This window comes from Aulonocara sp. 'chitande type north' Nkhata Bay, linkage group LG20 (genome assembly GCF_057382095.1).
Source record: "Aulonocara sp. 'chitande type north' Nkhata Bay isolate Kocher_YH1m ecotype deep benthic linkage group LG20, A_spYH_male_GT1.1, whole genome shotgun sequence".
In the NCBI taxonomy this organism is placed as follows: domain Eukaryota; kingdom Metazoa; phylum Chordata; class Actinopteri; order Cichliformes; family Cichlidae; genus Aulonocara; species Aulonocara sp. 'chitande type north' Nkhata Bay.
This window is the reverse complement of record NC_141363.1, coordinates 246030-261557: the sequence shown is the minus strand read 5'-3', so window position 1 is coordinate 261557 and position 15528 is coordinate 246030. Positions and strand designations below refer to the sequence as shown.

General features: G+C 39.4%; 1 protein-coding gene across 4 annotated transcripts in view; it reads left to right on the top strand.

Moving 5' to 3' along the window:
- kcnd3 (potassium voltage-gated channel, Shal-related subfamily, member 3) overlaps positions 1-15528 on the top strand; it is a 114839-nt gene that overhangs the window by 76931 nt on the left and 22380 nt on the right. For all 4 annotated transcript variants that reach the window (XM_086278305.1, XM_086278301.1, XM_086278304.1 and 1 more), the window contains exon 4: positions 12814-12982. In XM_086278305.1, the coding sequence (XP_086134431.1) occupies positions 12814-12982 (169 nt within the window). The remainder of the gene's footprint in view (positions 1-12813; positions 12983-15528) is intronic.

The window sequence follows — 15528 nt, the reverse complement described above, 5'->3', positions numbered from 1 at the left end:
TGTTTTTGTGCTAGGGATCTCAGTCATGCTAGTGGCTACTGCAGATGCAGTAATTCCACAAGGGTAACAGATACATAGCTTTGGACTAATTGCTAACACTGGCATCTAAACATGGTTACAGTAACAATGTTGACATCCTGATTTTGAACTCATAAAGTTTAATGTGTTCACCATCTTGGAGTTTTATATTACTGTATTTTGAATTTAACATCAAGTATACTGGTGAGCGTACATCCATAATAGTTTCAGCTAGAGTTGGGAATTGATAAGAATTTAGTAAATCCGATTCCACTGCCGATATCACTCATCTATTTGATTCCTTGCCGAAATTAATTACATGCTGCATGGTCAAATGTTTGTGAATGTTAATATTATTTCCCCCTCTCTGTTGTGTAAACTCAAGTAACTGAAAATAATGCAGTACATTACTTAATTACACCCAGGAGAAAGACATTTCTTATGCTACTTGTTACGTTACTTTCATGTTACTGTGTAAAATGATCTGAAACATTAGTTTCAGCTAGTTTAGCATTAGCATTGTGTTAACAGTATGATGCAGTTGTTCCTGTCCTGGAGCAGTCTCCACTTTATGATAAAAGGGGGTCTAACCCGGTAGACCCTATTTATTCTTGTGGAACCAGCCATCAGATGGGTATACTATTTTCATAAAAGGGTGAACACGGTCAGATGCATTGAAATAATGGTCAGCTGGTACAAAGAGGTTCAAAGTTTGCTTAGGAAATATCCACCACACGCAGCCTGAACAGCTGATACAAGGAAGGATGTTCCTGAACTTTACCAAATGTTGAAGCTACCAGAAATTCATCAGACGAGGCAACATTTCTCCATTCTTCTATTGTCAAATTTTGGTGAGCCTGTACTGATGGTAGCTTGAGTTTCCCATTCCAAATTGTGGCCTTCGGCTGCTGTAGCTCATCTGCTCCAGGGTTCAACGTGCTGTGAATTCAGGGATAGTCTTCTAGATACCCTGGTTGTAACATGTGGTTATTTGAGTTACTGTTGTTTTTCTATCAACTTAAAGGAGTTCAGTCTCCTCTGAATTCTTGCATCAACGAGGTATTTTCTCTCAGCGTGCTGCTGCTCTCTGGATATTTTCTCTTTTTCTGACCGTTCTCTGTAAACCCCAGCGATAGCGTCTAAATCGGCAATTTCTGAAATAATCAAACCAGCTCATCTGGCACTAACAACCATGCCATGTTGAAAGTCACTTAAATCACCTTTCTTCACCATTGTAATGCTCGATTTGAACTTCAGCAGGCTGTCTTTACCAGGTCTTCATGGTAGTCGAACGGATGTACCTAATAAAATGGCTGATGAATGTGTATTGTTGGGATTTGAAAGTTGTCATATAACTCTTTTCTGAATTTCATCCTTTTAATGTTGCACAGTAGGACACATAAAACACTGATTTTGTGGAGGCTGCCCACCCTGTGAGCTTAAACACAAAGTAAAAGATGCGTCATGTATTCACCTAAACTCTATTTTGTTGCTGTCTTGCATTTAGAGGGAAAAAATCAGTCTCAGCGTTCAAATATTCCTCCAGAGAGTCATGTTTCAACCAAGCTTCATTTGTTCGTGTTTGAAGCTTAATTGAACCACATATCAAGGTAATTGCGCCCAAGTTCCTCAGCCTCTCTTCTCCTTACCTCCACCACACTGACACACTGTATCCAGGCTCACAGAAATAGATGGGCTTCTCTTTCAATTATCAGCAGACATTACTATTTTTTTATCTATACAACCACTCATATCAGGCCCTCCAGGGCTTTAAAGCATTTTAATGCTGTAGATATGCCCATTATCATGACTGTGTACATAACCGACTGTACACACTAAGAATTAGCATATCACTTATAGATATGGAAGCACTACACAAACGTGTTAATGGAAGAACTATTTTTTTGTGAATTTGGCAGTATGCAGGCAGTCAGTAGTGCAAGCTTTGGGACCGTTTCTATCTCAGATGTAATTCATATTTAAATGTTGTTATGCTTCTTCTCTTCTGGTAATTGTGTTTGCACTTCCTGGTTACTCTTGAAAGTGGATTCACTGAAGCGTTATGTTGATAGCTGTCTGGTAATCGCTAATTACAAAGACGGGCACATACACAGACTCTCACACTCGTTCATACACACAAGCTCACACATAAATGAGCTGAGCTTGTAATAGGGTCCCTGGCTATTATTCACTGATATCCTGGCAAATATGTGTACTCACACTGCGTAATGGTACTCTTCTGAAGCATCTGTATCAATATATGTAGATTTCTGAAGTGATACTTAAAAGCTTCGAATGGACTTGGTATTCAGCATCATAAAAATTAATTTAAGAGCATATTTTTATAGTACTGTGTAACACAGATGCTAATGTTATAACAACCTGTTACACACTAAAAATACCTTATTTTAAACTTTAACTTTGTACCAACACAGCACAGCATAAATATATTCTGCATCTTTCAACACCTGATGATTACAAGTACGCTGTTTCCTGAAGTCTTCACTAAGACCAAAACATGCAGGCTGTTGATGTAATTTTGGACATCAATCATTTGGAAATTGACTGCTGCGTGGCAGGTAGCATAGTTTTTATTTTCTGCCTTGTGGCTATAGCAGGGATGTCCCCGGGTACTTATAGCACCTTTCATTGTCGAAATTCTGCAATGCAGTGTTAAAGTGTCAAATACTCATCTATACTAAAACTATTATTGGATTAATGCTTATTTACAGTTACAATTAGTGTTTGTATTAAAGTATTAATACAAACACTGCTAGCTTTGTCTCCTCTAGCTTGCGCTTAGCTTGATGCTGCAGGCAGGCAGGCCACACAGCCCCTCCCCTCACTAGCAGCTCAACACTTCTGCAATAGCACAACAAATTTGCAGAGTGTCTGTCTCTATGAAAAGGTTATTACTGAAGTATTAAGCAGTTATCATAATCGTCAATGTTAGCTGTTTAACTATTAACAACTACCTGAGAGCTGCATTAGCCATGTGTTAAAATATTATTCAGAAATTGAAAAGCAGGTATGGCAAATTAGTAAAATGACCAAGTGTATAATATCAAAATCTTTGTCATCCCCCCCTCCATGGTATCAAAAATAATATGGTATCGGTGTCATGCTTGAAATTATAGAATCGTGACAACGCATTAGGGATTTATGAGGATTTAATAAGTGCAGATTTATACATATTTTTTGACAGAAGTTTGTTTTGGGGGGAAACCTCATCTGATGCTGTTGGAAAGAGGGGGTTGTACTTTGTCTTGCTCAAACATTGTTCTGGTTTCATGATACAGATAGTACACTCTATCATGACAGATGTTGTGCAAATGATAGACAAAGTGCTATGTCAAAGTTAGCAAACGACAGAAAACAGGCTAGGAATTTTTTAAAGTTTAACATTTAATATTCTCATTTTGCTGCAGTAAAAATAAATGAAAGAAAACAAACCACAAAGCTGTGAGATGTGATGGAGGGAGGAACTGCTGCACAGTGTCAAAGTTGGTCTGTTCCGAGTCATAATGTAGCAAACTGGGTGTGTGTTACAGAGAAAGCGATCCCTCAGGGTGATTCAGTGTACGATTGGTTGTGAAGTGAGTGATGATAATGACCTCTCCTCTGCGTGCAGTGCAGTGAGAGTAATTCCTTTCACTTTGTCAATTTATCTGTGTGTTTCTTTACCACCTTTCCTTCTCATCTCTTGGCAAATTTAAATGAGGAAGTAACCTATATCCCTAGCTCACAGTGAGGCATAGAAACTGGATTTTTCTATAAGCTCCCAAATGTAGTGTCTTATGTGTGGGTGAGAAAGAGAACACTGATCATTATGATGTAGTATTTATATAAGAAATATACGCTATTCTTAAGATATATAACTTTTAGGATGTAAGCCACCTAATAAAGCAACGATTTGATAGCTTCATCTTATCATTTTTGCAGTAGTTTGTTTCCAAAAATCTGTTGAACAGTTTTTTCTTTTTATTTTTTTTTCTTTTATTTTTCTTTGATAAACATAGTACATGCCAAAATGTGAGGACCTAAATACCAGGCATGCAGACAGATGAAGATAAAGTTTAAGAAGTGAACCTTTAATTTGGCTGAGTAGGGAGTCCAAGGACAGGATTATGCTCAGTCAATGAAGTGAGCAAAGTAAAAGAGGCAGTAACAAAAGATAAAATGTTGGACTGAAAATGATGACATGTTTAGTGCAGATGGCACTGGCTGCCCTCCATGTCAGTCACTGGGGGTCCATCAGATGAAATTATACAGCATGGGACCAATTAAAGTTGGAGCTGAAACTCTGTCTCGAGATGATATTATATTTGCATAATAAATACAAATCTACAATGCACAGATTTGTTACATCCGTGCAAACCTAAACTCATTTCCTAATGTACATAATTTATATTAAATAGTACTTATCAAGAAGGGAATCGCAGTTAATGTACTAACAATTTGAATCTATAATAACCATAAGGCAGCCATCAGGAGCTCTTCCAGCCTTTTGCTGTAGCTTAAAACAAGGTCATTGCTGCAATTAACTTGCCATTCAAAGAGCAGTTATTCACAAAATACCTTTGTTTCCACTGAACTTAAGCTTCAGGCATTTGTATGTTATCTATTCATTTATTCCCTAGAATATAATTCGAGTTTTAAAGCTGCATTTTATAAGTATTGTACTCTTCGCAGGATCGTGAAGCTGCCCTTTACAAACAAAACATCACCATCCTTAGAAAGAACATCTATTTTTAACCTCCTCATCTTTCTCAATAAGCACATTTGTGAAGCAGTCATTCCTGCATAAATCTTAGTCAGCCCCCACAAATCAGAATCACAGCTGGTTTTCATACCTGTGATGATATGTTATAGAGGAGAGGTGAAATTATTATAGCTAAAGTGAATCTGATTAATCCATGTTGGTACGTCTTTTGAGGCCTATTTAACGAAGCATGCAGTACAATGCAAAAGTCTTGATCCACCCATCTTTTCTTCATATGATGAGATAAAAATGGGAAATGGGTGAAGCAATTTATTGAAAAGTGCAAGCGTAAAAAGAATTACATTGCATACAGCACAACAGAGCTGACCAAATCCAACATGCTTGAAAGTAAATATTTGGTATGATCATCTTTATACATAGTCGGAACTTATGATTTCTTTAGTGTTCAGGAATAGTTCTCCAGGCTTCTTGAAGGACTGACTGCCTTTGTTATGCTCTCTGTCAGGAGAACCGAGAGTTGAGATCTTTTTGTTGTTGTTGTTTTGTACCCAGGTGTGCATGGCATTGGCAGTATGTTTGGGACCATTGCCGTGCTGACAAATGAATCTGTTGTCAATCAGGTGCTTTTCCGATTGTGCTGGCGCATCAAAATCTGACGTTACTTTTGTCTGTTCATAATTCCATCAATTTTGATAAGATCCCCAACATCACTGGCTACAATAGAGCCCCCAAGCAATGGCCGTGTTTCACAGATGGCTGCAGACACTCTCTGTTGTGCCACTCTCCTGAGCTCCAAAGATTTCGAATATATCATAGTATAAGACCTGTTGCCACTGATTTTCAGTCCACTCGTGTAATTTGGCATACTTCAGCCTTCTGTCCTTGTTTGCCTCCCTTGAAATGTCTTTTGCCAACCACCCTTTCACTGATGACGCTTCAGTGAACAGTTGATGGACCCACTGAAGGGCCAGATGTATCTCTCAGGTCTTTGTTCGAGGATTTTTGTAAAGGACATCTGTAGCTGTCCGTCTGCTGTCCTTTGTTGCACTTGTTGAATGATGCATAGATCAGTGTTAAGTGGCTTAGCAAACAAAAAAGAAAAAAAATCCCTCTGAAAATGTTCAGGTACGAGGACTGGACTGAAAATGAGTGAAGAAGCAGCCAAAGTCCAAGAAAAAACTGAAAGAACTTCAGAAAGCCTGGAGGACTATTTTTCAAGTCGGCTTTTAAAATAAAAGTCTCACTCCTTGGCAGCAAAATGTAAAGAAATGAGGCATGGCTCCAGAGTTATCCACAGTGCCCTATCCAACCTCATGTCTATCAACACTGACTTTATATCTTTCATGATCTTTCTGTTGACTCGCTCGTGTCTTAGCTCATGCTCTCATCCTCTTCTATATCCTCTACCTGTGTTGTTCCTCCCCCTCCTTATTTCTTGCTTTCCTGCAGTGACATTTGTGGGGGTGATTATAGATGGTTGTCCCATCCCTGAAGAGCTGTGTGTCATCAGAGTTACTTCCATCTGAGTGACTGGCCATGAAGTGTCAGAGGAGTGGACAGATGGATGGATGGTTGAGGGTTAGAGACCTAGAGAAACAATCTTTCACTCTGTTGAACCCAAAAGTGCTAAGCTTCATTGGCCTGTGACAGGTTTCCCAATAAAAATTGAAGTCTACTACCCCTACAGATATTTTTACCAGGCATTATCGTTTCTGGCCACTGTAGTAATACAGGCGTTTTTCATAGTGAAGCTTGTCTATAAATGTGAATTGTTAAATTTGATGAAATAACTCTCCTTCCCACACATTCTTTATAGATGCAGTGAATATAATGAATGATATAATGACTGAATATATTATTAGAAGCAGAACAGCATTTTGATCATATTGTGTGCCACACATTTGGATTTAAGGGAGGAAAGACATAAACTGTAAAGTGTAATAGTTCACTTGTATCACTTAGCAAGGTTTGGTGAAGTCATATTTTTTAATGTATCCTTTATTTAATGAAGTAAAGGAATACTAAAATATTTAAGAATTGTGTAATAATATAATCTAATTCTTGATGAATCATTTTGTCTTTTAAAAACAGTGGGACATGGTCACGATTTTTCTTAGATGTGTTCAAATATGACAAATAATAAAGAGGGAAAAGTCTGGCAATAGACTAACTAGATAGTAACTAGATAGTGGCAGTTATTATTGCTATGCAATAATTTAAAGAAACTAAAACAACTAAACAGTTAACAAATGTTCGGACTGTGAAACACTTTATAAACTCTGTTTTGAAGCATCCTATACAAATAAAGTTTTTATTATTATTTTTACTATTACCCCACGTCTCCACTTATGTCAGCTGGGACATACTTCAGCCCCTGCAACCTTGAATTAGATAAGCAGTTAACAAAACAGACTGATGGATGATAATCAACATCATTTCTTTATGTAGTCACGCTTTTTCATTGTTGCATAATAACCAATGACGAGGTGTCAAACAAAATGTTTATTTGCTGTATTCTTAATCTCCTGTTGAACCCATTCAAGAACACTGTCCATTTTACGACTATGTTTCTCTTTTTGCTGTATGTGTGCGGGCTTACTCAAACCCGTACACACACATAGACAATGAATGCACTGCTTCCTGTAGGTGAATTCTGCACTTCAGGAGGTAAATGCACCACAATCCCTTGTGGTGCATTTACCTACTTAGGCAGGATTACTTAGACTATACGCATACAATTAGAGAGGAGTGTGTCTTTAAGTGGAAGCCCATCTCTCACTGCTTCGTATTTCAGTCTCCCTCTATCTTTCTCTTTGTCTCACTTCCCCCTTTTTTCGATAGAATCTTCCTGTTATAAAAACAGAAATAGGAATGTGAATCTTTTTTTTAAAAGCATTTTATGGACCACAAATTAAAAACAAGTTTCGTTGTAAATATTTATTTTATCTCAGCTGAGTCCACTCACTAAATTAATCTTAGTTTATGGTGCATGTAGTTTACACATACAATAAAAATCCTGTTTTACAAAGCACATGTTCATATAAATTTTCATAAACAGTGATTATTTAATGCTATTTCTTACTTTCAGAAATGGTTGAGCTTATCAGGTATTTAAAGGCTGTGAGCTGTGGCTCGCTGACCTGACGTGACACGGACTGCCATCATCACAAATCTTTGTGTCTGTCACTCCTCAGACCATCTCTGATAATCCATCCATCACACATAACTTCACAAGAGCACTCAGTTCCACTCAATAAGCTCCCGTCCGACCCTTATAGGCTTTAATAATCCAGAGAGAGCTGGTCCTCTTATCAGAGGACGTGACTATTCAGACCAAGAACTGACCTTCCCGCCTGACCTAGATGCTTCATGTGCATGCATGTGCACTCTGTGATTATTTGCGCATACAGAAAGCCCATCATTCTGTGTGTTTGTGCACATGTGGGACTGTGGTATGAGCCAGAGAGGAAGGCAGGGGAGCTGATGGAGAGATCAGACAGTCTTCTCACTGCACAGCATCTGCTTAGAAAATATCACTTCCTCTCACTGTTTATCCATCTCTTTTCTTGCTGAGAGAAATTTACCTCCACCTCACGTGCCAACTTTAGCATCATCTTTCTCAGTCAGAAATGACCCCGGCCTGCAAAGGAGAAGAATTTGCATTTAGCTTACTGCAAGCGCACGCGAGCATGTGTGTTCTCTCATAGCACTTATTAAAGCTCTTTCTTTAATGTGTGCAAACCCAGCTTTTTCTTTCTGTTGCATATATAATAGCTGATGGTGGTATCATCAGAGACAGACCAGCTTGACTAAATGGGAGCAGCAAATTGACTGTAGTATTAGGAGTGAGGGGCCTCTATCAGGAAATCTAATAGGATCCCATTAAAGAAAGCTTGCAGATGAATATGATTAGGTTTTCTTTCCTTCTAATGGGAACATCTTCTGAAGAGGGGAGGAGATGAAATGTTGTGCAGTGATAGGGCCTTTGTACCACTGATAGGATTGTTATTGCCTAATTTGGGTAGAAAGGCCATTAAAGTTCTTGGAAGGGACGATAAATGTTCTCTGTAAGTATACTCTCAGTTATGGCTGTGGACCATCGCTGTGTGTGGGCAGTGCTTTACTTTGTAGATGAAAAAGCATCCCTTAACTTAAATGCCTTCATATCAGGCTTGTTTTGCCGAAATCTGTGACTAATGAGTATGAGGTTTCATCTTGAATTTCATCTCCCTCGCCGAAATAAACCGAATGGCTTTTCTGTGTGTGTGTTTATGGTTAATGGTAAAATGGTAAATGGCCTGTATTTATATAGCGCTTTACTAGTCCCTAAGGACCCCAAAGCGCTTTACATATCCAGTCATCCACCCATTCACACACACATTCACACACTGGTGATGGTAAGCTACATTGTAGCCACAGCCACCCTGGGGCGCACTGACAGAGGCGAGGCTGCCGGACACTGGCGCCACCGGGCCCTCTGACCACCACCAGTAGGCAACGGGTGAAGTGTCTTGCCCAAGGACACAACGACCGAGACTGTCCAAGCCGGGGCTCGAACCGGCAACCTTCCGATTACAAGGCGAACTCCCAACTCTTGAGCCACGATCACCCTAATGTGCGCATATGTATTGCCGCTGTGCTTTTCTTACTCGGACCAACAGACTGCGACAGAAGTGTTTCATTAGATTATAAAATGACTATCGTAAGCACAACATTTTAAGCAGATTATTGTTCATTGTAGAAAAGCCTCCTGTGCACTCTTTGCAAGTCCTCAAATAACAACCAGTGCCTTTGTGTGTGATCTCTCAAAGAGGACTGCTGTAACGAGAGTTATTTGGCTATATTTTGTAGATTATCTGTCTTGGGAGTGCTTTAAAGGTATTGACAGGGTTCTTCTCTTTACTGCATCTCTACACAGATTGTCTTATTTTAGTAAGCTGATGTGTGAAAACATGTGTGTATGTATATGACTAATAGCAGTAACAAGTTGACTGACTAGGGTCTATAGGGTCCCATAACACCTCAACTGCATCAGCACCATGTGCTGATAGTATCTATGTAAATGTATCTGCTAATAGTAATCGAAGTGAAAATAGACTTTCCAGAAAATGATTCAAATACACTGTGTGTATTTATCTGTAGTAGAAGCAGTGCCCTTACAACAGTGTAAAAGGACTCCACTTAATACTCCAAGTAATGATTAGATGTAACATAACAAGTAGTACATTAACTGGCCACTTTATTTGTTAAGCATTCCTGGGTATGGCCCCATGCTTTTAAAACGGCATTAATCCTTCATGGCATATTATCAACGATGACTCCTCGTAAAACAGATGTTGGAGATTTGTTAGCTGCACATCCATTATGTGAATCTTCTGTTCCTCCACATCCCAAAGGTGCTCTATTGGACTGAGATGTTCTCAATGTGGAGGTAATTTGAGTACTGTAAACTGTAAAACCATGAGCTTTGTAACCTGGCGAGTTATCCTCCTGGAAGCATCCATCAGAAGATACACTGTGGTCATAAAGGTTGGACAATTCTCGGGAAGGCTGTTATATCTGAATGATGCTCAGTAAGTACTAAGGAGCCCAAAGTGTGCCAAGAAACTATCCTTCATACCATTACACCAGCAGTCTGAACCACTGATACTAGGCAGGTTGAATCTAAACTTTTATGTAGTTTACACAAAATTTTAACCCTAACATCTAAATAACACAGAGGCAAAAAAGACTGGATGTGGTGTTCTCGTTCAAGATTTGATATGTTCTGCATTCAGAGATGCTCTTCTGTGTGACTTAGTTAGAACAAGTGATTATGGCCTTTCTATCCCTGCCATGCAGGAGCGAGCTGAGGTTTGATTTCCCAATGGGCAGGTAAGCTTTTGATACTTAGATGTTCATTGGGAGTGACCAGGATGGACAGGACTGGAAATAACACAGCTCAGGTTGAGTTTGAAGACAAAGTACGAGAGCCAAGGAAGATTTGAAAATGGACATGGTTTAGACAAGGCCAAAGAAGCGATAGTGCTTATACTGGTCAAAGGATGTTGGATATGGAGCTTACAGGTAGGAGGAAAAGAGAAAGGCCACAGAGGAGATTCATGGATGTAGTGAAGGACTTACAGAGGGTTGGTGTGACAGAGGAGGATGCTAGGGATTGGGTAAGATGGAGTCAGATGACTCGCTGTGGAAACAGCCACAAGAAGAAGAGCAGTTGCCTTCCTATCAGCTCAAAGCAGTCTGGCTATTTTCCTCAGGCATCAACAAGGGATTTTTGCCCAGAGAACTGCTGCTCAGTGGATATTTTGTCTTTTTGGACTATACTCTGTAAACCCCAGAGATGGAGGTGCAGGAAAATCCCAGCAAATCTGCAGTTTCTGTAATACTCAGACCAACAGCCATGACAAGTTCAAAGTCACCTAAAATCGCCCTTCTTCCCTATCTTCTGATCCTGGCTTTGATCTGAAGTCAGAGCAGGTTGTCTGGACCACATCTACACGCCTGAAACCATTGAGCTGCTTCCACGTGATTGGTTGATTAGAAATTGACATTAGTGGGCAACTGAACAGATGTGTTCAGACTAACGTACTTATAGTGTAATTTAGTTTGGCGCGTGCGTGTGCGTGTGTGTGTGCGTGTGTGTGTGTGTGTGTGTGTGTGTGTGTGTGTGTGCGTGTGTGTGTGTGTGTGTGTGTGTGTGGACACCTGTGTTATGTTCTTTGCATAAGCTATGTTCAGTACTTTCAAATGTTAGCCTGTTGCTCTGGAGCAGGGGTGTCAAACTCAAATACACAGTGGGCCAAAATTCAAAACTGGAACAAAGTCGCGGGCTAACATTAATACTTATTGAAAGAAAAATCTTCCTCCAGATTTAAGAATGAATCTCTTCTTATGGACTCAAACAAGTTTTGCTGAAAAACTGAATATGGAACAAGCAAAGCTTAATACTAAACAATATATATATTAGCTGTATAATACCAGTAGGCCAGCTCTAATAGTAATTTGGTATGGCTTCGTGGGCCAAATGTAATTAGGCTGCGGGCCAAATTTGGCCCGCGGGCCAGAGTTTGACACCTATGCTCTAGAGCTAACTTGTCTTTAACAAGTACTGGTAGGTGGTTTAGTGACCACATACACACACCGTATTTATGCATCAGTTTTGTGTAAGTACAGTACATTAGTGTGATTACTGCACAGGAATAGCTTGACTGTGCTTTACCACAAATGCCATGCTCTTGACTATAAAGAAAAACAAATAAATAAAGGTTAAATATAAAGAAAAAGTCTTTTCAAAGTTTTATGTGTAGGCTTAGCTGGATCAGGTCTAATGAATTCAGTCAAACTTGTTGTTTAGCTGGAAAACAAGAACAAATTACTTGCTCTTTTTACTCATGAATAAGAAATGAACACCATTAAAAATAAAGGTTGCTTTCCCAGCTTAAGTTGTGTTTTCTTTAGCTTTTGAATTTATTCTCTTCTATATTTTTCATCCTTTCATTCTTTATTCTTACAGCATGGCTTCTTCACTGGGAAAAAAGGGGGAGATTTAATATAGTTATTGTAGTGTTGTCTCTCTTTGAACTGAAGATGAAATTGCTTTTGACTTGCAAATATTTCAGACTGAATTGGGCTAAATGACTTTTGGGAAATGTCCCCGGCATACAGTGTCCTCCTCTTTCTCCTCTCTAAAGGTTAATAGTATCTGCTCTCAGTGAATGAGTCAGTGGACTTTACTGTGCCGTTCAGTGACAGACGAGGTTTGGTTGGAGCGTCTCTTTTTCTCCCTTCGGGTGGAATAGAGTCAGCAGGCCAAGTCTTGTTCTGGTGGGCATTGATACATGCAGCATAGAGAAGCCTTTAAAGAAGATGAAAGCAGTGGAAGAATGAATAGCCGGCAAATTAAAATAAATTGAACATGAAATACAGTAGCATGTGCTTCTGTGGGATTTGAATGAAAGACCTCAAGTCGGCTGTGCTTGACTAGAAAGTTGAGCTACTGCAGACAGATTTTATTAAATGCAATAGGTGTTTTACTAAATTAATTATCTCTTTCTCCTTGTCGCTTTCCGCAGGTACGGAGACATGGTTCCTAAGACGATCGCGGGGAAGATCTTTGGTTCAATCTGCTCTCTGAGCGGTGTGCTGGTAATTGCCCTGCCTGTCCCTGTCATCGTGTCCAACTTTAGCCGCATCTATCACCAGAACCAGAGAGCAGACAAGCGGCGGGCGCAGAAGGTACAGGTGAACACAGTTTTATTCCTCTTCAGCGGGGTCCCAGAGGGTTGGATCTCCAGACCTCCAGCCCACAGGGGACTCTGACATCTCTCTCACCCCTCAGAGGAGGGGAGGACTCCACAGGGTTCAGGTCATCCCTTTAAGATTAACGTGTTTGTATAATTAAATTGACTGACAGTATTTTCACATTAGCAGTAGTATGCAGTACCCACTGCTCCCAGTGAGTATTGTCAAACTTTAATAGTCTGTCTGATATGCAAACTGAAATTCTCTATTTCTCCATTAACTTAATAAATAGATTCACTTTGGGGGGATTCTTTCCTCCAGAGTATTTATATCTTCACTCGTCTTTTTGTGCAACATTAAGTAGATATTCTCATGCTCCTGCAGGTCAGTGACCTCCTTACACTGGATAAAATTACCCTTCCCTAAATCTCATACAAGGCATTTCAGTCCTGCGAAGCTGTTTTTCCCCCCACAGCTGCATTTATTTACCTTTATGAACGTCCCGTATTTGATTTAAACTCTAATGTCATTTTCCGCATGGCAGTTTGGCCTTTGCTGTATATCATGATAAATTATGAAAGAGGAGGGGTTATACTTTTTCAGTTTCGATAGCCCTAGGAGTAAGTTTGTCAGGCCAAATTGTTTTATGAGTCATTTCATTTTTAGAGTCCAGTCACAGCACAACTTCTTTTCTGTGTTGCCTCTTGGATGTTTGTAGCTGTTTTTCCTGGAGCGAGGAGTTCAGCCACCCAGTCACATGCATCCTCTGGGGGATCCTGTCTGTCCCTCTGTCTTCGATTCCTCTCCACAAATGGTTTTTTTTCTTCTTTTAAATAAATGTAGCAAGTCTCTGACTTTCATAATTGATCTGTGGACAGGCTAAGGTTGTTGAGTGTATTTAATATGGTAGCCATATGTAGGCCAATTTCATAAGCCACCTAGGGTCAGAAAACAGTTTTGGAACATCTGGTATAATATCCCTCATTAACTCAGAGGTCTCGAACAGCCACTGCAAAGTTTTCCCTCAGGACAGCCGCAGTGCTGCTGAGTGAAAACGTGCGAGACTGGCCAAGCAAACGTGACTGTAATAATCTCGATTTTACAAATTTCGCAGCGATCACATCGCCTCAAAGTTAGGCTCTGGCTCCAAACGTTACTTTGCAAACTCTTTCGACAGGCGTCACGGTGATGTAAGGGGTTGTGACACGTAAAATGCTGCAAGAATCAGAATAGGACATTGTCTGGATTTTTCTTTTCTTACATGAAGCACGCTGAGAGATAGGATGTGTCAGCCAGGTTTGGATTAGACTGCCTGAGCAGAGCATGAGAGTGACAAGAGACACAGGGCGACCGCTCGCTCCTGGTCAATTACTGCGCTATTCTCACATCAGCTCAAATCAGCACAATGGGACATTACATGGAGTTTATGTTAGGGGACTAGAAGGTTAAGGACTGTTTAGCGTCTGATCTGACAACACTGGCCTTTAGCATTCTCACATGTACTTTAACAGGTAGTGCATAGAAAGGATCGTGGCTGGAGTCCAAACAAAGGGGCAAATGTGTGAAAACGTTTAGAGATTTTTGCCTGCTCCTTTATTCAGAAGGATTCGTCACCGTGGCAGGTTTGACAGATTTTTATGCCAGATGCAATTCCTGACATAATTCCAAAGGGATTAATTTCTCCGCCTGGGAAAAGAATCAATTAAATCAAACTTTTAAATCTGTTTACATTTTAAGGTTTTTGTAATAATGGTCATTGTAACAAATGATAAGATTGACTTTGATGTTGCCTTGTTTAAACTCTGGGAAGTGTTATTCACTTGGTTGTATCATTAATAACACATTTATTATGGCAGTATTAACAGATCGATTATATAAACACCAGACAAAAATCATTTTCCATCTCTAACGCCAAACTTCTGCATTAGTATGAGATTTATTAACATAAATAAAGGCTCTGGGTGCAACATACAATATAAAACTTTCATAAAGTATTATTGTTATTATGATTAGTGACACCAGAGTGAAAATTAAACATCTTACGGTTGGTGAATCCTGCTCCCATTGTGAAACAAATCTGATCAAATCACAAAAATTCGGTCCTAAAGACAAAGATTATTTGACTTTTTGTGCATTTGAATTATCAATATTATAGTAATTTGAGGGTGAAAAAGCAAGATTTTCAGAGGTTTTAAAGCCACGTTAATGAGTTTTTTCATTGCCCCCTGGATATCCATGGCCTGCATTAATTTTATGTTCACCCAGGATGAGCTCTTATTATTATGTAAAATATCAGTTCCCTCAAGCCAAAGTAGTCCTTTAAATCCACAAGCTAAATGTTATCATTACTCAAATCTCATCCAAAAACCCAATCCTAAATCCTAAGATACCCTGTCAGAGAAGTGAATATCAGCATTTTCCCCTCTTTGCATAATTTTCTCTTTCAGTCCGTCCTTGTGAGATTTCACCCTTGTAAGTATAGCAATAAAAAACACTCAAAAACAGATTTATAGAAATTTTAATGGTAGATGGTTTAAAGATCCTGT